Genomic DNA, 27418 nt, shown 5'->3' with positions numbered 1-27418 from the left:
ATGAAATACAGCAATGATAAAGTAATACTATACATTAAATATAACTAAACGCCATATATTTTTTAAAAGGTGCATTAATGCAGTACTGCAAGTGACACATTACATTTTATGTTTTACATAATTACTGTAGTAATGCAAGGCATTTTATAATACATGAATAGTTATTTAAGAACGATGTTAATAGGTGATATATTAGTGAAACAAAAATACAGTAATACAATGTGTTAGGCGATTACATTAGGTGTTTTGAACAGTACCCTACTAACTCTACATGTACGTTAAAACTCACAAATCAAATTTCCTTCATGTGAATAATCACAAAAGAGAAAACTTATTTCTTATAAAACCCAATTAGTAATGTTATGCAAAACATTACATGAAATGATTCAGTGATACAATAATACTATATGTAAAATGGCAGATATAATAATAATTGAAATATATACTTGACACAGGAATTCAACAACAACGTGGGACCACCTTGGACGGTGATACATGAAGCAAAACGTCTAGCTACAGAGTCAATGAGACTACGGATGGTGCCCAGAGTAATGGCTTCCCACTCCCTTTCAACCATTTGCCACAGTTCATCTCCTGAATGCAGCAATGGCTGGGTCCACAAATAGCGTCCAATCACATCTCATATATGTCCGATTGGTGAGAGATCAGAACGGTGGCCAGGGGAGCATCTGAACACCCTGAAGTGTAGACTGGCTGATGTAAGCAGCGTGTGGTCGGGTGTTATCTTGCTAATAAAGGGCACTGGGCACTCCCTGAAGGTAAAGGAGTGTCACTAGCAGCAGCATATCATTCATGTATCATTGGGCCGACACAGTGCCCTGAATATGAACTAGAGATAACTTAGAATCACGTGCATTTGCGCCCCAACCAAGATGCCACATTGTCATGCAGTGGGATATTCCACAACTGCTGCCAAACTGGACCTGTCTCCACATCCACACCACACTCATACGCAGCGACTATCATTGGAAAAACGAATACCTGACTATCTGAGAACATGACCCTGTGCCCCTCAGTCATCCACACCGCTCAAGCCTGGAACCAACATTGGCGTCTATGATGTTAGGTCAATGGCAGTCTTCTTAACAGATGCCATGAGTGCAAGCCACTAGCCACCAAATGATGGCAAATTGCTCTGGTTGATATGGGAACATCCAGGGTGTCTTGAACATGCTGCAGAATGGAGATAAAATGGCTTGTAGGTTTGCCATAGCTCGTTGGCAGATGCGTCAATCCAGGCATGCTGAAGTCACTGCACCAGCACCCCTCGAACTTGCCACATTTCCTTGTTCCAACCATCGTCACAACAGCCGGTGCACTGTGGATGCCTCCAGGTGTGTGTCAACAGAGATTTGCCACTTCTCAGTCCGACCCCTCGCAAAACTGTCTGTTTGCTTGAAGTGCCTCTGTTGATGATGGCCTGGCATTTTCTGTTATTACACACATCCTCCGAGACAAGAACAAATTTTCTAAGATGATATCCCTAGCAGAAACAACGGCACGAAAATTTAACATTCTGCAGGTTCCTTCCCTTCTATCTTCTTCAATGTGTGCTGGAGAGCTGCGCATTTCACATCATTCGCACAACTCGGGGATGTGTGTGTACCCTGAAATTTGCATAACTTTTGGGCAACTCCTTCTTGGTGTTACATTTTCAATGTCAGGTAGTGTACTTTTAAATGATAAAAAAAACGTATATTACAAATTACTTACTGCACAAATGTCAGTTTTTCGATACAGTTGTTTCAAGCAGCATTTGTTTTAGTCGGGGTACAACTTTATCTATCCCACAGTCACCGACGTTTACTTCCTGCTGTTGAAACATTTTAACCTGAGTTTTGATCACATCACTGTCACAGAAGTTTTGCCCTGCAAGATGTTTCTTCATGTAAAGGAATAAATGTAAGTCATAGTGTCAACTGGGCTGTATGGAGGATTTGCCAAAACTTCAGAGTTAAAACTTTTCAGTAGTGTTTGTACTTGAAGTGCTGTGTAAGGATGAGTATTATCATGAAGCAAGCAGATCTGCTTGTCAGCATGCCCCTGCATTTGTTTTGAATTGGCAATCTAAGACGTTTTCAAAACCTGCAGTATGTGTTATGATTAATTGCAGTGTTGGATGATATGTAGTCAATCAGCAGAATGCCTTGTCTGCCCTAGAAAACAGAAGCCTTTTTTTTTCTTTTTTTTTTTCTTTTCTGAAATTAAATTTTTTAATTTCTTGGCTTCTGGGAATTCATATGGTATCACTGCATTGCCTGTTATTTAAAATCTGCCATGAGGAGATAAACCTACATTTCGTCACAAGCAGCAACGTGATTAAGATATGCATCACCTGTTTGTGCAGTATGCGAGGAAGTTGATTGCAAAGTTGATTACTGTATACTTAAGTCACAGTTACAACTTCGTAAGAGTTGTAGAGTCATAGACACTTCCAGTATTGTTTTATGCAATTTTTTTGATGCAAGATGCTTATTTGCTGAAACTGCTTCTTCTGTTCTTTGAAGAAGGACAATTAAGACCATAGATGGCCTACCCATTTTTGTGTTTGTCATGAATGCGAGTCCTACCCCCCCCCAAAAAGTATGACACCATTTCATTACCTTTAATCAATTCACAATGTTCTCATATATGAAAACAATTTCTTATATGAATCTCTGCTGGATGCTCACCTTTTGCATGAAGAAAACGTAAAATGTGCAATGGAACGCACTTCACATTTGACAGGATTCTGAATTGATGCTGCCATTATGCACATGTGCTACTCAAAACTGACTAAGAGTAGAAATAAAGAATGACCACGAAGGGAAAGCGAAAAGTTCAAGGTCAGTGTCGAAAACATGCTCGCCAATCTTTCCTGCTGTCTGTGATGTTTCTATACTTTTCGAAAATGCCCCATATTATGTATATAATTATGCAGTTTCAAAATACTGTTGAATAAGTGGAAAAAGAAAAAAAAAGCTCTCATTATATTTTAACTTTCTTAACAATTTTCAAGTACATTTTTCAATAAACAAATCTTTATCTTCTTTCTAATTTTCCAAATGATAATAAGGAATTTCTGACAAATCTTTGAAATTTTTTACTGAAGGCTTCACATATCTAATAAGAAGTCCTTGCAAATATTATCTCAAGCATTTTTTCAGGATGTGAAATTTTGGTGATGCAGACAGTAGCTGCATATTTAATTCAAAATCAAAACCAGTAACATTAAATAATATTACTACTGTTAGTAATATTAAAAAACTACAAATGGTTTTGTCCAGCCAAGATGAAAGAAAATAAAAAAAAATCTCTTAAACAGAAAAATACATTTTCTGATTCTTCATTTCCAGGATTTTTTTATTAAGTTTAATTTCATCATGTCATCTCATATTTCTTTACGTAATACAGTACAAAGTTTGAGATTCGGACGTCCAATATCGGGACCTCAAAGCAACCACCAACTTTTTTTTTTAAACTTTAAAAAAAATTTCTTTTGTATGCTTTATGCATGTGCTATTGATCCTCTCCCACTCCAAGCATAATAAAACATGTGGAGAGTCCCAATTCTTGATTTCACTTCAGAACTAAAATAAAATAACTCGTTATTGAAGAAACAATCATTTTAGCATATATTTGTACAATCCTTAATTTGGCTAAATTGCTGCATATCTGCTTGGCATACATCTTGAACCGAAGCATTCTACATAGATACATCATTGATTTTACACCAACTAATATTTTATATCCCTTACGCCAACCTGGCCAATCATATTTATTATATTATCCTTTCATCACTGCATGTTTATCAACACATTACAACTTGAGTAATGACTCACGTAGCGATCCTTAAACAATTTTTTTTTTTGTTAGTAAATGAATAATAAAGAGTATAGTAAACTTTTATGTTGACATTACGCTTGGTGATGATTACAGATTTAAGTTAAATGTGTTAAGAAATGTTGAAGACGAAAAACTTAACAAAAATTTCTTTCCATATGCTAAAAATAGATTTTGTTAATAATACTCATAGACCTAAAGATTACATTTAGCACTATTTGATTAAGAATAACTGATTTATTATTCACATAAACCCAGAACCAGCGCCAGGGCTCATATGGCCACACAGGTGGCAGAATTTAGAGAAGACCAAGGCAGGCGCTTGGTAGAAGAATTTAGGACCCACAGAGACTGCATCAGATGGTAAGGTATCTAGCACTGGCCCTCAATAAGCCTTCAGTATATGTGAGAATTTATTTATTCAGGACACTGATACACCTTAAGTATGTGCAAGAAATATACATAACCTATAACAAATAATTAAACTAATACAATGCAAGCTTAATTGTCTCAACACGCTATAGAAGTCAAATATGTATAGTGAACAATTATGATCATAGCCGCGAATTTTTAAAGTTTTTGGATATTGCAAACCAAAGGTGAAATTTTCCAATTAACAGACTTTGTAAAGAAATTTGGAGAAGGGGCAGGGACAAATTTATGTATAAGCTACACAAGCTATAGCTTAGGACCCCCCCCCCAAAAAAAAATATTAAAATATAGTATAAATAGTATTAAAATATATTATTACAGACTTACAAAGGGCACCATATTTCAAATAGCTTAGGGCCTTATCAAGACTAAATCTGGCTCCGAGAAGCAGTGATAAATGACGATGATAATAAAAGAAATTTTTCATTGTGATGACAATGGCTCTCAATCATCAATCAATTAATGGATGGCGAAATCTGTAGTATGGTTCCAGATCCAGAAAATACTGCTACCAATCGTGAAGAAAATGACAGAGAGGTTACTGAAAACGAAAAAATTTTGATTGACAAGTTAGTCGGAATTCTCGACACAGCAATTACAGGACTTCAGCAAGGTAACTGAACGAGAAATTACGTCTGTCTACAGAATTAAAGTGAAAGTATTAGCATAATAAAAGAAGCAATTTAACTAACTTACATTGAAAGACATGTTTAATAAAGTAAACAAATAAAAATTAAGCTTTTTTTTTTTTTTTTTTTTTTTTTTGTTTTTGTAAATTTTGATACCCTTTAGATCAAGGTTTCTTAAACTTTTCCCAGTCGAGACCCCCAGGACTCCACAATACTTACAAAAATTTTGTAAGGCCCCATAAGTATTGCGTAAATCCGACACATGCGTGAGTGAAACTGTCAATTTCTTCCACTTGTATTGTAATATACTATTGCAGTTTTAAGTCATTAACTTTAATTTCTAATTTCAAGACATAGAAAAATGTAAAAATTATAAATAAGTAACAGACAAAATGACAGCGTAACATTCAAAGCATGGAAAACTAATGTTTATATTATAAAGAGGAATGCGTTGAAATGTTTTCGTTTTTTTCTTTGTCTGTATGGTCTTACGTTTATTTTTTTTTTCAGATACACTGTGTAAAAATATTTGGTAATTGTAGAATTATTATAATAAGTTAAAGAAACATCAAAACTGATAAAAGTTTTGGCGACCCCTGCAGCAGGTCCCGTGACCCACAGTTTAAGAAACCCTGCTTTAGATAATAAATGCATACTTGCCAACCTATGACACTCAAAAATCAGGAGATTTTTTTAAGAAATCGGGAGATTTTTCACAATGTTAAAAAGAATTTTTAAATGATGAAAATATAGTTTTTAATAATGAATTAACTTTAAATAGTAACTAATTCTTAAATGCAAGCAACATAAAAATACCTTACACATAAAAAACATTTTTATTACTTGCATTACTTAAGAAAATGGAAGAGGGGAAAAAAACACTTTAATCAGTTTTCATACAAATATTATAAACAGTGGCAGATTTTGCTTTCTTTAAGAAAGAAATTTCATAATTTTGTTCATAGCAATTGCCATGTAGGCCTGCTTTCGCTAATAAAAGTTTTTCTAATGTGTCATCACTAATGTTAGATCTAAATTTAGTCCTCGTTTTTGCAACAACACTGAAAATCCTCTCCCACTGTGCATTACTATGAAGAACTGTCAAGATGGCCAACATAATTCTAGACAGTTCACTATATTTTAAAATTCCATCAGCATCTTTCAGTTTTCCAATTAAATTCCACTGGGTGTCAATCCTAGCTTATTTTATAACTTCATCCAAGTTTTCTAATTGTAAACTGCTGTTTTGCAGCTGTTGGAAATGTTTCAATTTTTTCTTCCTTTTGGAACTCCTTTCAATATAATAGTAAATATCAACAATGTGTTCATCCACATTTATTGGTAAGAAGCTGCCCCTTTAGCTGCTAAATTTAAGAGGTGACAGGTGCACCTCATAATCTGCAAATCTGAATTTTCCTTTCTCAAGATGCCTGCAACACCAGTCTTCAAGTCTACCAATACTGGTGCATTATCGGCACCAAGTGCTAAGCAATTATCCAGAGGGACTGCATTTTCTTTTAAAGTTTTAATAATTAGCTGTGCTATAGTAAAGCCTGTCAAATGTCCTTCTAAAATGGGGACAGAAAGTAAATTGCACTCATTTTCTGAAGACTTAAAAAAAGAAACAATTGGATACAGTTTTGAATCGGTATTATTGCTTCCATCTGTAGAGAGGCAGAATGGAGCTGTTTTAATGCAATCAATACTGAAGATTTATTTTTCAGTTTCTTTAACAATTGCACCTGTTTTGGTTGTTGCACTTAAGTATTTCTTAGCGATTTCGAGAAACATTTTTCTAAATAAAGCTGCAGTGTGATCCGATGCATTCAGTGGCAGGTTGTGCTCCACTGTCCAGAGAACAGACATTCTGCATTAATAATTTTTTGGTCCTTTGTTTCCGAAGAAAAATTTAATTTTTTTGTTTTTTTCAAAACCACTCATGTTGTCCTTGTGTTTTTGTGTACGCACGTGTTTGAGAACATGCGCCCTTCCACTATGCGAAATCGAAAAATCACAATGACAGGCCGTACACATAAAAAATTTATTGCATTTCCTTGAGGAAATAATGGAAGGAAAGTCAACTATGTAGGATATTTTAAACGTACATGAGTATTTCACCTTTCTCACAGATATAACAAAAGATGATAATTTCTAAAACTATTTTCCAAAGACACGTGTACTCGCACAACTCAGAACAAAATGACCGAAATAACTAAAGAACATCCAAATAAGCGCTTGCTTTGTCCTCATTGGTTAATATATGCCAGGTGACACGCAGTGGAGCACGATGACCATTGGAGAACTGAAGAACGACGTTTCTGGATTTGTATATGCTCTCACTCACAAAGCAGAAGTTATCTAATTCTCAAGGTTTTGTTTTAGATATAATCTAGAGAAAATTCAATTGCTTTCAGACTTTCAAAATCACTTTTTTTTTTTTTTTTTTGTTCATATAACAAAGTATTAAGCCAAGTTCCATAGAGTCTCCCGCCTAAATCGGGAGAGTTTGCAACTCTGTAAATGCTTTATTATTTCAGATATCCCGATTTCATACTTTTAATTTTCTACATGCCATCTCACTAGATTTAAACTGATGATCTAATATCTAGAAAAATCCCAAATCCAGAATCACGCAAGCCTAGAGAGTCCGGATCTCAGACTCTTTAGGACATCCACTAAAATTTGATCTATGTATAATGGTTATGTAGCAGATGTTTTTTCTAATGAAATATTTATCAAGTGACAAAGTGACATGGGCAGCCGATAATAGGCAGTTCATCCCCCTCCATAGATATGCAGATACTCATCTGTATACAGGCATTCAGCTGCCATAGCATAATAGTTCTTTCTTGACACTGCACTAAAAATAATCCCTAGTAGCAGCCTGAAATGAAAGGTTCCTGCATTAGTTTCTTTGGAGAGTCAAAATTAGAATAAACATATCTCAGGACACTTTGTTATGGCCATAACAAACTCAAAATTTGCAGAATCGTTTATTTTTATGCTTATTTGGTAACAGCTAAGTACAAAAGGGGGTTCTGTCTAAGGGGAGAGAGGTCTTCATAGAAGAATTTCTGAGAGAAACCCACTTGTATCTCCATCATACATGTGGAAAACCATAAAAACATCCATGCAGTCAGCCTATTCACCTGGAACTGAACCTAGGTCAAATACCAGTGTTCAGCAACTTTACCACTTGGCCATTGGTGGGCATAATCTGCACAAAACAAAACACAGTTTGATATAAAAATGTTTCAATTTACTCAATTTATTAATAATCATCACTGAAATATTCTGTCCAGTTAAGTTACTAATTAAATTAACCTTTTAACTGCCATTCCCGAGATAATCTCGGTCACGGCACTGATGTTTGAAAATGTCACGCCCGAGTATTATTCGGGGTAATTTTTTTTTTTTTTTTTTTTTTTTTTTTTTTTTTTGAGTGCATCATATTGTTATACCCGAATATATATCGGGATACGTTTATTTCGGTTTCATCTCTTTGTCAAACCCGAACGTATCTCGGGAAAAGTTAATGTGTGCTCAGTTCAATAGACGACAGCACTTTACTAAAGATTTCAAAGGTTAGAGGTTATAAGTTCTTTAGTTCAATGTGCACGGGATCTTTTTGTTGTAAAATGGCGTCCAGTTCTTTGAAACATTATAACCGAAGATGAAGGATATGTGTTTGATGAGCAGTATTCATGATACTTCCATGGTCAGCCTCAAAAATAAAAAAAAAATGAAGATATACTCAAGAAGATTGTTTCTGACTACAGTCTAACTATGGGTAGTGTAGATCACTGTGATCAGGAAATATCCTTTCATCCAACAATCCGAAAACGTCAGAAAAAATATTATAAAAAGATATTTTTACATTTACTAGACAAGGTACTCTGGAACTCATATTTGCTCTATAAAAATGTAGTTGGGAAACGTATTACATTTTTAGAATTTTGAATTCAACTTCTAGAAGAGCTTTTACATAAATATGATAATGCAGCTTCTGGACAAAAGAATGTTGGCAGACCACCTACAATAGATAACCCTGCCCGTCTTACTGAACGACATTTTATTTCACATATTCCTCCTACTCCTGCGAAACATGAGCCTACAAGACAGTACAAAGTGTGTTGTTCGAAAAAGGATAAAAATGGGAAAAAGATAAGAAAGGAAACACGATTCTGGTGTATGATTGTGGAGTTGGTTGATTGCAGCGGAGACCCAGCTAGCGAGTGTTAGAGCTTTTTGAGCTCCGCATTTTCCGCCTTTATATCTGGCAATATTCATCGGAGAAGTATAAAAGTAGTTGTTCTGTGTAGCCTAAAGCGTAAGCATTACGCGGATACCAAGTTTACATGGATACGACCAGTGGTTTGTGAATTATGAATTTTCTAAGAATATAGAAAATCACTACATTGTTCTGTGCCATTTTCTGTGCTACCGCTAGCTTTATCACCCAGTCGAGACACCGTTGTCCATCGCAGAGGATAATTTTTTACACCATCAGAAAGAGCAACTTCCCAGCATTACCACAAAAGTTGTTTCATTGGAATTGGATAAGTGGATGATTTTTTATCAATTTTTAAAAATTTTTTTGAAACTCTAAGCATATTTTGCACGTCAAGAAAACCAGTTCAAAGGAGCGACCCTTGGGAGCAATCGTCCCCCCCCCCACGGGCAGGAGAACCAGTTCAAAGGAGCGTACGTTGGAAGCAATCGTCCCTCCCACCACGGGCAGGAGAAAATAGTCAAGGACGTTCAAGTGTAAGCGGGCATTCTTTAACAAGCCGTTAATTAATAACCAATTAGTTCTCCTGACTCGAGACCAACACTAATCCTCCTAACATCCGCTCGCGGATACAGGATTCTAAATTTGGAGACAATCGACCCTTTAGTTCCGGAGTTAGTATTTTTGAGTTAATTATTTGGACTTAGATTTTCGTCATCTGTGTGCGAAAAGTGCTGTGTCAACAGTGAGTACCGTGTGTGTTAATAATGCCATTCCATTTCACCTAAGAAAAACGAGAAGAAGGACTGAGGATTATTAGCACAATTTGCTAATCAAGCGGCTAATTGGAGTAGCTCGTCGGGACCCTTGGATTTGGAATCCTCACGCGATAAGGATCACGGATATTTAAAAATCGAAATTTTTGAACGAGTACAACTAGAGATATTAACTTTGTGTTATTCCGGACTAGAATTTACATCTTCCAGTGATTGTGCCAGTGATTTGCATAATTAAGTGTTGTGTGACTATAATCTGGATAACGCAGTTCCGCAGCAGCATCCTGTACAGAAAGCACAGATAAGATAATAACGGCCAAGGTAGGCTTTCTCTACAATAATTAAATATCTAATTATTTTCCGAGTTTAGCTATATAATTGATCTAATTTTCCGCCGGATGTAATCAATTACATAATAGGACAAGTACTCTTTTTGTTAGCTACTTCAATGACTAAGATACAGGTCTCTATTTAATTAATGTAATTAATTTTCCTAATTTTAAAATTTAAATTTTGTGTTGCTCTGCTTCGATGGTGCAGTAGCACTGAGTAAGAAGCATATGCTAAGCTAATTGACAGATTTTTGCTAAGTAGCGCAGATAAGTTTTTAATTGTGTATTTAATTACCTGCTATTAGCAACTTTATTTTGATATTTCACAACATTGTGGTATTTATTTTGTGTGCAGTCCGCATATCGTGACATCTAAGCAAACTGTAGTCTGATAGGTGCCATAGATTAATTAATGTATGTGAAGTTAATTACCTGTAATTAACAAATCTTCACGTTACCTGTTTCAGTGGTCTTAATTTTGAGTGTATTTATTGACATAGTTGCTTCACTGTTGAACAACTGTGTATTAATATTGAATAACGAATTTAATTGACATACAGTCAGTTCCCGTTAATTTGTGCACAGAGTGATATATGCGATTGTTTAACAAGTGCTTAGTGAATTTAATTAGCATCTATAGTTAGTATTTGATAATTGTGTGCAAGTGATATATGTGACATCATTAACAAGTGCTTAGGAAGTTTTAATTGATATATACAATTAACTATTTATGACTTGTGCACAGTGTGACACATGTTATTTGTGTAATTTATTTAATGAGTGTTCTTATTTTGACATAGGCCGTTAGTGTTGATTTATCGTGCACAAAGTGATTTTCATGATTTATTAAACAAGTGTCAAGTTATCTTAATGGTGTATACAGATAGTTCTTGATTAATTGTGCACAGAGTGACATATGTTATCTATTTGACCAAAAATAAGTGCATTGCGATTCTTCGCATTAAAGTGCCTTAGTTAAAGTGAAAACAATGTTTAGGGCATCGCGTTTAGCTGTTAAAAGTGCCTTAGTGAAAGTTTCATCAGTAATTAGTGCATAGTGTCTACTCACATAAGAGTGCTCTAGTGAAAGTGTCATCAGTGCTTACCGCATCGTGTATATTCGCAAAAGTGCATTAAGCTACACCAAATGTTTTTTAGTGAATTTTTCTCAGCGTAAAGCGGATCGTGCGATACTAAAGTGACATGACACACCCCTCAGTGTTGCCAGAGAACACGGACACCCAAAATTTACAAGAGCCACTGGATACAAATGCGCTGACAACCTCGAAATTGACCCACGAGGACCGAGTTAAAGCCCTTGTCAAAGACATCTGGCAGATCACTGCCACTTACAGAAGGGGAAGGCATCTTCTTCCGCAGGATCTCCAAGATCGGGTCCAGCAATCTCTAAGTATCCTACAGGGCTTAGCAATTGAGGGTGAAGACTTTAAGCCCAAGCCAGTTACTGCAGAGATAGGTGTGAATACGTCCACTTTTGTTTGCTGCAGCCAGCTGCACACGCCGCCCACGGCAGCACAAAGTGAACCTCAGCAAAGAGCCACTCCTCCAGTTCCAGAGACATTTGCTGGTGCACAGGACACAACGCCAAGGTCGTTTGCAGAGGTCGTCAAGCTTACGCAGAAACCCAGCCTAATCCTAAAACCTTCTGCGCAAAAGAACAAAACACAACTGAGAAAAGAGCTACAAGAGAAGGCGCCTCTCAGCAAGTTGCAAGTAGAAGTGGAAAGGATTTCCACCACAGCAAAAGGAGAGATAGAGACAGCAAGACAGCGAAGGACGTCGACAACTTAGAAGAGGCATTGCAGAAAGCCAACATCGATGCCAGCCTACGCAGACAACAACGAAGGAAACCGCGTTGCACAATTCACAACGTCTCAGACTCCGTTAAACCGGAGGATCTCATCGACGAATTGGCAACGACAACAAGCATTTCAACCAAAAATGTCAAGGCCCTTTTCAAGCTCAGAGAGAGAAATCCAATGCGTGTTAAATGGGTCCTGGAATGCGACCCCTCCTGTATCCAGGCAGTCCTTCGAGCTAGAAGAATCTACATCGGATGGCACGCACATAAAATTACAGAGTACTTGGGAATACGCCGATGCTACAAGTGCCAACAGCTCGGCCACACACAAGACCAATGTACCTGCAAAAAGGAATTCTGTGCTTACTGTGCCGGACCCCATCACACCAGCAAATGTAAAGCCGAATTTCCAGAATGCATTAACTGTCGGGATGCAAATGAGAGACACTGAGCTAGGTATGACTGCAGGCACCCGGCATATGCAGCGGAGTGTCCAGAGTACCAACGTGCAGCAGCATATATCAGAAGTATTACCCAGTACTGATAATAGCATCATATCACAAAACAGCGGAAGCCAGTCAAAAACTGATGTACTTGTCAACCGAGAGACTATAGCAAAAGAAACACCGGTGAAAATACTACAAATCAATATGCAGCGCGCCAGAGCGGCAGTCGCTCAAACAATACAATATGCAATCGAAAAGAACATAGATATAATCCTTGGTCAAGAGCCTTATGTCAGAGAGGGGATGGCAGTAGGTTTCCCGGTAAAATGGACGGTATTTCAGAAAATAGATAAAGATAATGCACCAAAAGCAATTTTAGTATGTTGCAGGCCGGACTGGTCGCCGGTTATCATCGCAGCGGAACAAGACAACATTGCAGTACTCCTGGAAGTTCATTCACTTACTTTGGCCATCGCTTCGAGCTACTCGCCACCGACAGTGGAAATTGGGCCCACTGCAAGGTTCATGGAGCAAGTTTTACACAAGATAAAGATTCCATACGTACTTTTCGGGGGAGATTATAACGCCCATAATACCACCTGGGGCTATCGTGCCACGGACACAAAGGGCAGAGAACTGGAGGACTTCCTCAGCTCGAAAAATCTTGTTATCCACAATACCGCAGAAGCGCCACCCTCCTTCGACAGAATCTTCGCTCGGGGCTGGCCCGATCTCACTATTACGTCTTTGCAAGCAGCGTTCTTACTGACAGATTGGAAAGTAGATGATCAAGAAAGTCTAAGTGATCACAAATTTATAACTTACTCTCTACGGCAGTCGACATCTATCACCAAAATTAAAAGGTACTATCTCCCAGGTAGAAAGCTCCTTACCTTCACTAGGAAGGTTAAAAGGCACCTGGAAACTCTTGAACCGGTGCTACAGCATGCAGACACAATGGCAGACTTAGAGAATTTCTCCATCAGGCTACAGAACACCCTACAATTAGTTTGTGACCAAAATCTCCCCAAGAAAAAACCTCAGAAGATAAAGGAAATGCACTGGTGGACGGGCGCATTACAGAAGCAACAGCGTAAATGCAGGGCTTTGCGAAGGAGATTGAAGTACGAGAGGCGGCTAGAGATCATCTCGGACACACTCACCATTTTTCAAAGAGAGTGAGCAAAATACAAAAGGATGATCATCCAGGCCAAAGTAACATCTTGGAGAGAGTTCTGTTCCAATACAAAAGAAGTATATGGGCTGCATCACAAGATAGCAACGGGGAAGGTGTTCAAGCCTTTGCAGCTTCAAATCCCGTCATCACTGGATAGCAGCCAAAGCTACACGACTGACACTTTGAATGTAGTTTTAAATACTGTGTTCAGTCAGGACGATGCAGAGCAAGACACCGCCGAACAAGCTGCCCTTCGAGCAGATACAAATAGTGTAGACACAGAAGCAGATCCGGAATTCACGCTTCAAGAACTGCAGAGAGTGCTGGCAAGTCTGCCGCATAAGAAAGCCCCCGGGACAGATGGCATGGACTACACAATTGTAAAAGCTACCATAAAGGCATACCCTACATTCTTCGTAAGCTATTTCAATAAGCTTCTGTCAGTAGGACTTTTTCCAACACCATATAAAATAGGGCAAGTGGTATTATTCCTCAAGAAAAACAGAGATCCTTCAGAAGCCTCATCATTCAGACCCATCTGCCTTTTGTCTGCGATGGGGAAGGTGTTGGAAAAGCTAATCATCAACAGACTGCGCCACCACTTGCATCTCAATGGTTATCTCAGCAGCAGCCAATATGGCTTCAGGACTGGTTCATCGACGGTGCATGCTCTCCATAATATAAAGGAGACAATTCTGGAAAATAGACACAGCGGCCACCACACGGCTATGGTCAGCATAGACCTAAAGAATGCTTTCGATACGCTGTGGTGGCCGGCTATCAAGCAGGCATTACGAAGGGCCAATTGCCCAAGTAACATATATAGTATAATAAGCAACTACCTGCAGGATCGGAAGCTATTAGCGGTGCATAATGCAGGCATTATCGAAAAGGTGCAAACTAGAGGATGTCCGCAAGGATCGTGCGCCGGGCCGCATTTATGGAACTTAACGTTCAATGAAGTACTGACAGCGACGTGGCCGGCGCACACTAAAATCATTGCATACGCGGATGACGCGGCGCTTATCGTAAAGGGTACCACGCGAGAAAAATTACAGAAAAATTGCAATGAAGTTTGCGCGATCTTTCATGACCAGTGTACCAAACTTAAACTCACAATTGCAGAACATAAGTCAAAAGTCCTTTTAATTCCGAAAAAAGGAGGATCCTTAGTAAGACGCCCCACCATAAAGATTAACAACCAACGTCTGCAGATAGTGGACCAGCTAAGATATTTAGGGGTCACTTTTGATCATAAGATGACCTGGATCCCTCACGTGCAGGATCTCAAACTCCGGACGGCAGCCATAGCCAAACAAACGAAACTCTTTTATGGTCACAAATGGGGGCTTAACCCCTATATTCAAAAGGTATTGTACACGACAGTCATCGAGAAGATAGTGACGTATGCTGCCGCAGTATGGGCCTACCCAATGCAAGGAAGGAAGGTCAGACATCTTAACAGCATACAACGACCATTCGCATTGGGAATCACACGGGCCTACCGCACCACCTCCACCGATGCCATTAACGTACTTGCTGGTCTCCTTCCCCTACACATCCGGGTTGAGGAGGAGGCAGTACGCCAACACATTTTGCAACTTAAGAAGGCAGTTACTTTTGATGATGAAACATACTACCCGGATGAGTACGAAACAAACTTCTGCCCTCTTGACGTCCACCTGGCAGAGAAAGGCAAAGGGATACTTATCTCAATTAATCCCACTGCAACTCATCACTCAAGGGAAATGACCATCTATACAGACGGGTCCAGATTGGACGAAAGAGTGGGATGCGCCTATGTCGCCACGAAACAAGACAACGCAATCGAGAAATGGAAGGGACAGTTAAGACAACATAACAGTGTCTTTCAAAGCGAAGCAGTGGCAATTGCACAAGCGATTCGCTACCTGCACTCGCACCAGCATAGCCATGTCACCATTAAAACGGACAGCTTATCATCGTTATATGCCATTTGGAATGCAGATCATCCCTCGGAGATTATACAGGGAATCCAGAGAGGTCTTAGAAGTAACCCCCAGTACCGCACAAAATTAGAGTGGATAAAGGCTCATGTTGGCCACTATGGCAATGAACTTGCCGACCAACTCGCCAAAGAGGCAAGAACTGACCCGCTTGATGCACCAATTATCATCCCATGGCCGCATTCGTATTTAAAGAAGACACTACGCCTAAGGGCTACTGGCATGTGGCAGAACGAATGGGACCAAAGCACCACAGGGAGAAGGACCCACTACTTCATCGGCTATGTGGACACTAGCCGAAATGTAGCGAACGCACAGTTGGTAAGGTTCATTTCCGGGCATGGGCCCTACCCGGAATATTTCTTCAAGCGTGGCTTAAGTCACACAAGTCAATGTGCATGCGGCGACTCAGGCTCACCAGAGCACTATCTAACGTCATGCCCATTAACAGAAGGACTGCATATCAATCTCCCTGAAACAAATCGCCAGCCGTTCTGTAAATATATGATAAAACAGCGGCACTGTATTAAAAAGCTGGTACAGTTGATGGACAGACTGTCCGACTTAGATACAGACTTGTGTCAGCCATAGAACAACCCAGCATGTAAAAACAACTTAAGCATTTTAAAAAGGACATGTATTGCAATGTAGGAAAACTGTCATTCAAGTGAATTGTAAGAAACTATAATGTAGACTAGAAACTCACAGTATAAAGACTGCCTGTATTCATACCTGGAAAGTCAGTTGCATTTAACAATGTGCATGTACTGTGTAAATAAATTTCGGCAAATTATACCGTAAGACCATATATAATGAACCGATATATAATGTAGGCATAACGAATGTATGAAAGTGCATATATCTGTAAGCAAAGTAATGTAAGGGAGTGTAATATATGTAAATATTTTTGTGTATCAGTAAGCTATGTATAAGTAAGTTATGCAATTTAAAGTAATGCAATATAAATGCAGAAATGTCTAATAAAAATGCATGGGTTACATATATGTTTTGTATTATGAATAAGGGATATAGGATGTCTAACGCAAAGCAATGTATGTATTGGAATGTCTATTTCATGTACTGGAAAATTATGCAATAAGTACCCAAATAACATGTAATGTAAGTAACCTGTAAGACTATTATGTTTGTAAATATTTGTATCTAAAAAATTAATCAGAATGTATCTGCATGTATCTATATGCAACTGCAAGTATATGTAACCTAAGTTTAAGCAGTGTAGGTAAAATTAAGTAATATGTGAAGCAGGCGTGCCTGACTATGTATGTATATAAAAAAAATGTCACGCAAGGCACATGTAATATTGGCATATGTATCTGTACATGCAAACTGTATTTATATGCAATCTACAAGTAATGTAGGTATATTTATTGAAATGTACAGCTAAAAACTGTAACTGTACACAAAAGTAATCCAACGCAATGTAAGATTAATGTAATTCAGGTAATGCATATGCATTGTATGCCGGAAATGAGAGACAAAGTCAGTATGTAACTCTGTAAATCACGTTATCCATAGAATATGTTAACCAGCAAACAAGAATGTAATACTAAATATTAACAGCCCTTGTATGGCCATGTAATTGCTCTTTTGAAAGACTCAAGGTTCAACTCTAGATATTGGTGGACGTGGCACTACACCAATTAACCGACGGTAAAGGGGTGGTGCCCACGTCCCCCGTCGCATGTGGAGTTGGTTTGTGCTTGGAAAAATGTTTCCAGTTGTACCACACAGGATTGAATTACTGAACTACTAATAGGTATTCACTTTTATTTTATTTTTTTTTTTCATTTATTTATTTTTTTTAGAAAATAATTAATTTCTTTCATTTTTAGAGAATAATACTCCACTAGGCTACAAGACTTTAAAAATTTTACCCATGTACTTCAAAATATCAATTTTTTAACTACTTAAGTATATTTTATTTTGTAGTAAACATTTGATTTTTCCAATAAAAAAATTTGACAATTTGTGTACCTAAATCCTCAAAATAACTTGACAGTTAAAGGGTTAAGAAGATACAAAACTGCTTTTTATTTCATCTTTTGTCTCACTTAAAATATTGCACTAATTGGATTACTGGATTAATTGGATACAACTTACAATCATTTTTATTACTTTCATTAACACACAAAAAGATGACAGATTTTTATAAAATACTTTGGTCTTAATTATGTGAACTTAAAAATTAGCAAACTTTTTTAATGTTGCTGATTTTCTGGTTTTTTTATCCAAAGATATTATTTCCCCAATATAATTTTTCCATCATGAGATATAAAATTGCATTAACATATGTCACAAAAATTCATAAATACTTTCCGCAAAATACAAACACTATTCATTTTATTGATATTTTATCAAACCACATGCAAACAGTGCATGACACTACCTGATAGACTTTGCAGTCACCAATTCATATCAGATTTTCAGGTTGGCTTGAGAAAATTTTGCCATGGTGCCAAATTCAATCAATGTATTTTCACTGGTCATTGTACAACTCCCTAGCCAAGGAGTACTTGAAAGTGACGTGACACAGGTGAAAAATCGCATTTACGGCACACCCACTTCCTTGAGTTTATTCTTAAACTTTGTAAGGCAGGATTCTTTTATATAATTTTATTTATTTATTTTGGCTGGTGATTTGGATCTTGGATCATTCCAGATACTGGTATCCAGATTTCAGGATTTGTACTAAAAATGTGTTGCTCCTCATCTTACTTAATTATTTAATAAATCTATCCTACTTAATTACTTAATAAATCCATGTTTCATCAATGTATCCAATGTCCATTAAACAGTGTTTATAGAAGGCTCAACAACATTTCCTGTGTTCAGCCACATGGCTAGAAATTTAAACACTTTCTAACTGTCAACAACTCCGATTCACTATCGGTGGATTTTCTGTTGTTAATGAAATTATCAGTTAGGAAACACTGGAAACAGTACATAACTCTTATCTCTCTTGCAGATTTTCATTTAAGTCTTCTGTTGTTAATGAAATTATCAGTTAGGAAACACTGGAAACAGTACATAACTCTTATCTCTCTTGCAGATTTTCATTTAAGTCTTTTTTCCATGCAATTCCATTTCAGTTTTTTTTATTATTATTTCCAATTTATAATGCTGCTAGTTTTGCATTTAGAAATTTTAATACCATGCATTTTCACTGTTTTTTACTTCCTTGTACGAAGTAAAAAGGAAGTATAGTAATCGCGAAAAGTTTCAGGCACAATATTTCAACGAAAATATCCACTTTGACCGTTATCGAATGCAATTTAACGATGTTTTTGCGTGATATCTGTACGTAAAGGCAGAATAAACGACTCGTTTCCTCCAAAAAAATTATAAAACTGCTTTAAAATTAATTCTGAAGAGAATTTTTCGTGGCGTCTGTGCGTATCTCGCATAACTCAAAAATGAATAGCCTCAGAACATTGAAATTTTGTATATAGGACTGCTATAACATGTAGATGTGCACCTCGTATTTTGGTTGCAATCAGCCGCACCAAACGTATATATATATATATATCCACTCTGTTACCTGGCTCAGTGATCTCAGTTTCTTTACTCTTAAATGTTTGTAAATTGTACATTTTATGCTTTAAAAATTATTGAATTATGTTGTTTTTATCTTCTGGTTAAGGCTTTTATGCCTTTAGTAAATTTGTATGGAATATTTTTAGAATTATCAACAATTTTAAAGTTGTTTAAGTGCCGCTAAGCCCTTTTTTTATGGTGGCCATTGATTGTTTACATTTGAAACAGCAGACTAGTGGATTTGTTGCCAATCTAGAGAAACTTAGCTTCGCAACAACAAAGATAACGCCTTCATTTATTATTGCCAATTAAATCATGCTTAATCCTTTCTGGAATTTTTTCGAGGAAATAAGTGTTTAAGATTTACTTCGTAATTTTTAATATAGATATTTTGAGTTTTTATATATTTTTGCCTTCTCGCGAAATGAGAACTGAATTAATTGATTGAGAAATACTCAATCATCTGCGAAAAATTGTTTCTTTTTTGTTTTGTTTGCTTAATTTCTTTTATACATCGTTCTAGCTTTATTATAGTATTTGAATAGAGCATGTGGCAACGATTAGATAATTCTATTCTTTAAATGATATAAATTTTGTGCATTATGAGTTATAATATGAACGAAATATAATACTGTTAAGTGAATCTAGTGCCAGAGTGTCGCTATGGTAAACAAATACTAGAGTGAATTTTGAAGAATGCATTTATTCTATTGTGGTTTATGCGCTGTCGGCGAAGTAGATTTAATTCAATCCAATAAGTTTAAATGAAATGCAAGAAAAAATGCGTATAATTTAATATTCCGTACAAGGAAGTCATGTGGTGTACACATCAGATTTTTTAGTTATGGAATCAAGAGAAATTTTCTTTGGGAAAGGCAAAAACATATTCATTAACAATAATACAATAGTTTTTTTATATCTGACATGCTGAAAGATAAAAATTTGAAGGTAGCAGGCAATATTTCCCAAGAATTTTTCATTTCACAATATTCGTATATATTTTTAAATCCTTTAATAAAATCCTTCTTAAAATGTATTAACATCCCATATAGAAATAAATCCAGATGTATCTCACATTAATTTCCTAAATATTCAAGATAAAAGTTAATATTATCAAAGTTTTAAATCTGAGTTTATTTAGTACATTTGAATCAATTTTAACTAACACGTATAGATAAAAATGAGAGGGAGGTATATTACTGACCTAAAACTGTAAAAATCAGAATAGCTGCTTTCTTGCATATGGTAATAGCATAAGTAACCAATATAATAATACTATTAACCAAGTGATGCACATGATCCAAATCAAGTAAAAAACCATGAAACAAATAGGGATAATTTTGACATAATTTAAGAAAAAAGAGATCACATAATGGTTGCTGCATAGAATTTATAAATTGTTATTAAAATATTTTGAAGATGCCACATTCCACTCTGTTTATACATGAAATCAAGCCACTATTAATACAGCCTATATGCAAAACTCAAATAATAGAATAAATTTCAGATTAGCTTAATTAAGACAGAAAGATTTTTACCTAAGGCTCTTGTGACAGCTAAAATTCCATTTACTCTCCATGTTCCCATGTGTGTAATATGACCACCAAGACTTTCAATTCTTTCCCTTTCATCCTGGATAGTATAAACCAGTTTTTAATTCATACAATAAATTACTTATAAATTTGAATTCATAAACAGATTTTACAGTAAATTATGTACCTGTCTCTCTGGTTTATGAGGCTCTGTAATTATTGAAGGCTTGCCCTTCCTGACCAGCACAGCTTGAGAGTCCCCTAGCCAAGAGAGATAAATAGTTTTTTCTCTGATTAAGGCACAGACAGCAGTGCAGCCACTTTTTATGTTCTAAAACATGAAAAGAAAATTTTTAATTCATAAAAATTATGTCTTAAATTCAAATAAATTAATTTACCAATTAATGGTAAACAGGTAATTCATAAGCCTACGTACAATGATAATTAACTTAAATTTCTCATATGGCTTTGGGTAAACTATTAGTATGGTTCAACAATCAAACTCTCATGTGGTTTGGGCCAAGACAATAATTACACACGAAAATTAAATTTTCAAAAAATAATATTTTAAGAACATTGCACATTTTATTCTTTCCTTCTTTAAAACAGCAATAAAATTCTAAATTAATAAGAATTACAAAACACCTAAAATAACTGCAAATTTTCTGTAAATCATTATATATTAATTCTTCACAAATAAAAATCCAAATATTAGGAATATTCCATTTCTCAGAATATTGATTTAAGGATGTTTAAATACTTTCCTTTTTAAAATTATTTAAAATTTTATATTTAAAAAATGTAACTGCAATACAAATAAAAGTCTTCAGTTAATCTGATTTTTAATGAAAATCTGTTTGCCTCATAATTTCAATTAAGACATTTTACGTTTCCTTAAAATAACCACGATTTTTGAAATATTAAATAATAGGACTATGAGCAGATTATTTAATGACTGTTAAAATGATAGGATCTTACTCCAGTGTAAAATTATATGATCACATAACATAGCACATGAAAACCCTCAAGTGAAAAAATTATTAAGTTCATATTAGAATTATTTACCTATGACTTTCAGATCTTATATCCCATGCCTCTCACTCCATTGACTAATGAAAAAGAATCAAATAGGATGACTAATTATACCCTACTGAATTTAAATCATATTAAGAGCATATATATCCAAAAATAGATGCAATATATATTTTTCCAACATAGAACTAATGGATCCAAATAAATACAAACTAACAATGGTCTAAAAAGATATAAAAATTAATAATATGTAAATATATAACAAATATATAATATGACATTAGGGAACATTAATGATATGTTAATCAAATAATAGCAGCAAAAAGCTTCTTTTCCTTATTATTATTTATACAGTACCGAATCAATTACAAGTATTAAATTATACGGTACAAGTCCGAAATTTAGACTCATCAGGACTTTGGCGATTCCAGATTTGGGATTTTTCTGGATATTAGATCATTAGTTTAAATCTAGTATGACAGCATGTAGAAATTATAAAATTAAAAATATGAAATTGTCATTTATGAAAAAATGAAGTATTTATGATCTAAAGGGTATCAAAATTTACAAAAACAAAAAGCTTAATATTTATTTGTTTACCTTATTAAACATTTCTTTCAATGTAAAGTTGTTTAAGTAACTTCATTTTTTATGCTAACACTTTCTCTTTAATTCTGTTGGCAGACATAATCTCTTGTTTAGTTACATTGTTGAAATCCTGTAACTGCTGTTTCGAGAATTCCGACTAACTTACGAATTGAAATTTTTCTCCTTTTGAGTAACTTCTCTGTCACTTTCTTCACTATCAGTAGCTGTATTTTCTGGATCTAGAACCATACTACAGATTTCGCCATTCATTAATTGTTTGATAATTGAGAAGCATTGTCATCACAATGAAAAACTTCTTTTATATCATCTTCATTTATTACAGACTCTCCACATTTCTTTACAAAATCCTTTAATTGGAAAATTTCGCCTTTGTTTTGCGATATCCGAAAACCTTTAAAATTAGCGGCTATCGTCATCAAATTTAGCTCTCCTTCACTATACATATTTGGCTACGCATCATGAGCTTGGCGACTAATGACAAGTTGTTCTGTTAAATTTTATCTTGCTTCTATTGTGCACTGAAACATTAAGCCTGAATTGTATTAGTTAAGTTATTTATTATATTTATGTCTATTTCTTGCACATGCTTAAGGCTTATCAGAGTTCTGAATAAATAAATTCCCACATATACTTAAGCCTTATTGAGGGCCAGCTTATACTTAAGCTTATTGAGATATCTTACTGCCTGATGCAGTCTCTGTGGGTCTTAAATTCTGTGACTCGGTGCACCCATACGAGCCCTGGTGCTGGTTCTAGGTTTATGTGAACAACAAATCATTTATTCTCAATTCAAATAGCCCTGAATGTAATCTTTGGGTCTATGAATATCATCAAAAAAAAAAAAAATTCTTTTTAACATATGGAAAGAAATTTTTGCTAAATTTTTCCTCGTCAACATTTTTACACATTTAACTTAAATCTGTAATCATCACCAAGCGTAATGCTAACATAAAAGGTTACCATACTCCTTTATTATTCAATTACTAAAAAAAAAAAAAAAAAAATATTAGTCATCACTACACGACTCATTACTCAAGTTGTCATGTTTTGATAAACATGCGGTGATGAAAGGAAAGTATAATAAACAATGATTCCCCAGGTTGACATCAGATCAACGATGTATCTATGTGGAATGTTTCGGTTGAGATGTGTGCGCCAAATTACTGATCGTAAAAATTTATGCTAAAATTTTTCTTTAATTACAAGGCATTTTATTTAGTGTTGAAGTGAAATTAAGAATCGGTACTCTCCAGATGTTTTATTTTTATTATGCACGGAGGGAGGGAATCAAATGCACATGCGTAAAGCCTAGGAGAAAAACGTTGTTGGTGGTTTTAAAGTCCGGATTTTAGATCACTCCGGATAATGGACGCTTGGATTTTGGACTTTGTACTGTATTTTTTTAAAGCACAGTGACGATCAATAAGTAAAAATTTTACAAACCTTTAATGCCTCATTGAGAAAAGAATGGAATTATTTATGGCATGATGGTCCCCCCCCCCAAAATTTGTAACTTATTATTAAATAGCCTGCCTGGCAAACTGCAAATTTACCATTTTATAAATGATAATAATCATGTATTTTAGAAAAAAAAAATCAAACCTCTTAATCCTTTGACACGTGCGATATTATTTTTATAATTTTTTTAACTAAATACTCTAGAAATTGAATATTATGATCCTAGAGACAAATAATATATGAATTAAAAGGATCTACTCTTGCCCATTGTTCTGTGGGTGGTGGTCGCACTGTGAAACCACTGCGAGTCTAGGACTTTGAAACTTAGTGATGTAGTAGGAAAAAAAAAACTTACCATTTTCCGCGCATGTTTCCAATAAATGACGAAATTTGCGGATTTTAAAAAAAAAAATGTATGTAAGAGTTGCATTATATATAATTTTTTTACATTATTTTACAAAGTTTTAAAAAAAAGTCAGAAAAAATTGTCAGAATTGTTAAAGTAAATTGTCAGAAAAAATTAAAAAATAAACATTTATGTAATTTTTCTATAGCAGTGAAAATATAAGTACCTACATAATAAGGACATTTGGATAAATGGATTAAAAAACTCAATAAAATAAAGATAAAAAAGAACTCTTTTTTTTTTTTTTTTTTTTTTTTTTGTGACACTGTTTAAAGCATGTTTTGTCTCTTTGGTACATGCACAGACCCACATTGCACGTTTCGCACATAAAATCTTGTTCTATGAGGTTTCTTCCTTGTACTACAAAATGTACACTGCCTGGATTTAAATTTCACTGGTATATGTCCAGCGTTATTTAGTTTCTTTTCATCTGGCACATGAAATTTGTGGTTTTTTTATGTTAATGGGGGGGGGGCTTGATCTTTTTGGCTTTGTACGGATCGTTCGTTTCTCATTCATACTTATTTTATTCGTATTTCGTCCCAAAATATTCAGAAAATATTTTTAATTTAAATAAAACTTTTACGCAATTCCTATTTTTAATTATAGCAAAGTATATTTACATTAAATTTAAACCACAGGAAATAATTTATAAAATCACAATACTAGCTTGAGGAGCAAGTGTTTTGATGTCAGAGAAAAGTATTTGGAAAAGAAACACCTTTTTACTGGGCAGGTGCATGTATTGTTTAGTAATAAAATAACTCTGTGGTTTCAAAGCCCTTTATCTATATCCAGGTAAAAATAAACATTCCTATTTGAAAAGCAAGTGAACGCCATTGAGAAGCAAACGCCAGTGGTTTCAAGGTGCGACAACCAAGCCTCTAGAGGATTGTAAGCATTGTGACACAATACTCTGGTGGTGCAGTGGTCGTGCCCTGAAACCACATAGCAAATGCCATACATATGGAGGGTTTTTTTTATATATGCAATTTAATTACTGCAATTTTTTATTGTTTATGATAGAAATCATGATGTGCGATGACTAACTTTTGAAATTTAAAGTTGTTTTTATTAATAAAAGGAAGTTTTTTTGTTTCATCGAACACGAATTTTAAAAGGCATCCGATCTGAAGTATTAATACTAAAACATATATGATTCTACAGTCATTTTGTGTTATTTAGACGTAAAAGATCAGTAATCAATTCATTTTTCACTCAAAAATTTCGGAAAAAAGAGGAGAAAAAAATTCGGAAAATGGTGGTTTCAAGGCGCGACCACCATGCATCAAAGGGTTAAATAAGTTTATATCATTTTTAAATTTTATGACATTTAGAAAATTTAGTATTTTCATACCTCTTTACTACATGTTTTTAAAAAATTTTCATCTGTAATTCTGTAAGCCTCAGCTATTGCTTTAGGAGTGTCTGTGAGGAAGGCAGGATGTTTTGCAATATTCACATGAAGATGGGCTGAAGCATAACTAGCAGCATCAATTCCAGAGTGCCCATCAAACACAGCATAATAACTATGAATGGGTACATCCTGAAAAACAAATGGACATTCTACAAAGAAAGTTGACATAATTTAAAATAATCCAGAAAAAAGTCCCGTAACACATGCATAAAAAAATTATAATTACAGATATCAAAATGAGTAACATATTTTACAATAAAATTTAATGCAATGCACAGAATTAAAATTTCTAAATATGATAAATATAGCTTCATATAACAGTGAAACATAAACTGAACTTACTTTCAATCAGTTAAGAATTCTAAAGAGCACTTCAGCTGATAAAGTGCATTTCTAAATTAAGAGGCTGTAGTTCACCTGAAGGATTGGCCTTTAATTAAATTTCAACCTTTTACATTCCTAGACTGTTTTTTAAAGTGTACTTTTACAAATTCCTTTTTTACTTCCTTGTACAAAGTAAAAAGGAAGTATTGTAATCGCGAAATGTTTCAGGCAGCATATTTCAACGAAAAAATCCTTTTTGACCGCTATCGAATGCAATTTAACGATGTTTATCTGTACGTAAGGATAGAATAAAAGACTCATTTCCTCAAAAAAAATTATAAAACTGCTTTAAAATTAATTCTGAAGAGAATTTTTCGTGGCGTCTGTACGAACGTATGTACGTGCGTACGTACGTATCTCGCATAACTCAAAAACGAGTAGCCTCAGAAGGTTGAAATTTTGTATATAGGACTGCTATAACATGTAGATGTGCACCTCATATTTTGATTGCAATCGGCCGCACCAAATGTATATAAATATATTTATATATATATCCACTCTGTTAACCGGCTCAGTGATCTCAGTTTCTTTACTCTTATATGTTTGTAAATTGTACATTTTTTACCTTAAAAATGATTGAATTATGTTGTTTTTATCTTCCAGTTAAGGTTTTTATGCCTTTAGTAAAACTTTATGCAATATTTTTAGAATTATCACCAATTTTAAAGTTGTTTAAGTGCGGCTAAGCCTTTTTTTAATGGCGGTCATTGATTGTTTACATTTGAAACAGCAGACTAGTGGATTTGTTGCCAATCTAGAGAAACTTAGCTTCGCAACAACAAAGATAACGCCTTCATTTATTATTGCCAATTAAATCATGCTTAATCCTTTCTGGAATTTTTTCGAGGAAATAAGTGTTTAAGATTTACTTCGTAATTTTTAATATAGATATTTTGAGTTTTTATATATTTTTGCCTTCTCGCGAAGTTAGAACTGAATTAATTGAATGAGAAATGCTCATTTGTCTGTGAAAAACTGTTTCTTTTTTGTTTCATTTGCTTAACTTCTTTTATACATCATTCTAGCTTTATTATAGTATTTGAATAGAACATGTGGCAACGATTAGATAATTCTATTCTTTAAATGATATAAATTTTGTGCATTATGAGTTATAATATGAACGAAATATAATACTGTTAAGTGAATAATCTAGCGCCAGAGTGTCGCTATGGTAAACAAATACTAGAGTGAATTTTGAAGAATGCATTTATTCTATTGTGGTTTATGTGCTGTTGGCGAAGTAGATTTAATTCAATCCAATAAGTTTAAATGAAATGAAAGAAAAAATGCATATAATTTAATATTCTGTACAAGGAAGTCCTGTGGTGTACACATTAGATTTCTTTGATATT

General features: G+C 35.0%; 1 protein-coding gene across 1 annotated transcript in view; it reads right to left on the bottom strand.

Moving 5' to 3' along the window:
• Window positions 1–27418, bottom strand: part of LOC118202143 (uncharacterized) — a 121998-nt gene that overhangs the window by 16360 nt on the left and 78220 nt on the right. Inside the window, exons 4-6 of the mRNA XM_085815277.1 lie at window positions 25623–25811; window positions 20948–21091; window positions 20767–20860 (exon numbers count right to left, since the gene is read on the bottom strand). Of these exons, the coding sequence (XP_085671403.1) occupies window positions 20767–20860; window positions 20948–21091; window positions 25623–25811 (427 nt within the window). The remainder of the gene's footprint in view (window positions 1–20766; window positions 20861–20947; window positions 21092–25622; window positions 25812–27418) is intronic.

Source organism: Stegodyphus dumicola, chromosome 4 (assembly GCF_044657685.1).
Source record: "Stegodyphus dumicola isolate Sdum_Otavi_A_Nest chromosome 4, ASM4465768v1".
Lineage (NCBI taxonomy): Eukaryota > Metazoa > Arthropoda > Arachnida > Araneae > Eresidae > Stegodyphus > Stegodyphus dumicola.
The sequence above is the reverse complement of the archived record's forward strand: the minus strand, read 5'-3'. Positions and strand labels throughout refer to the sequence as shown.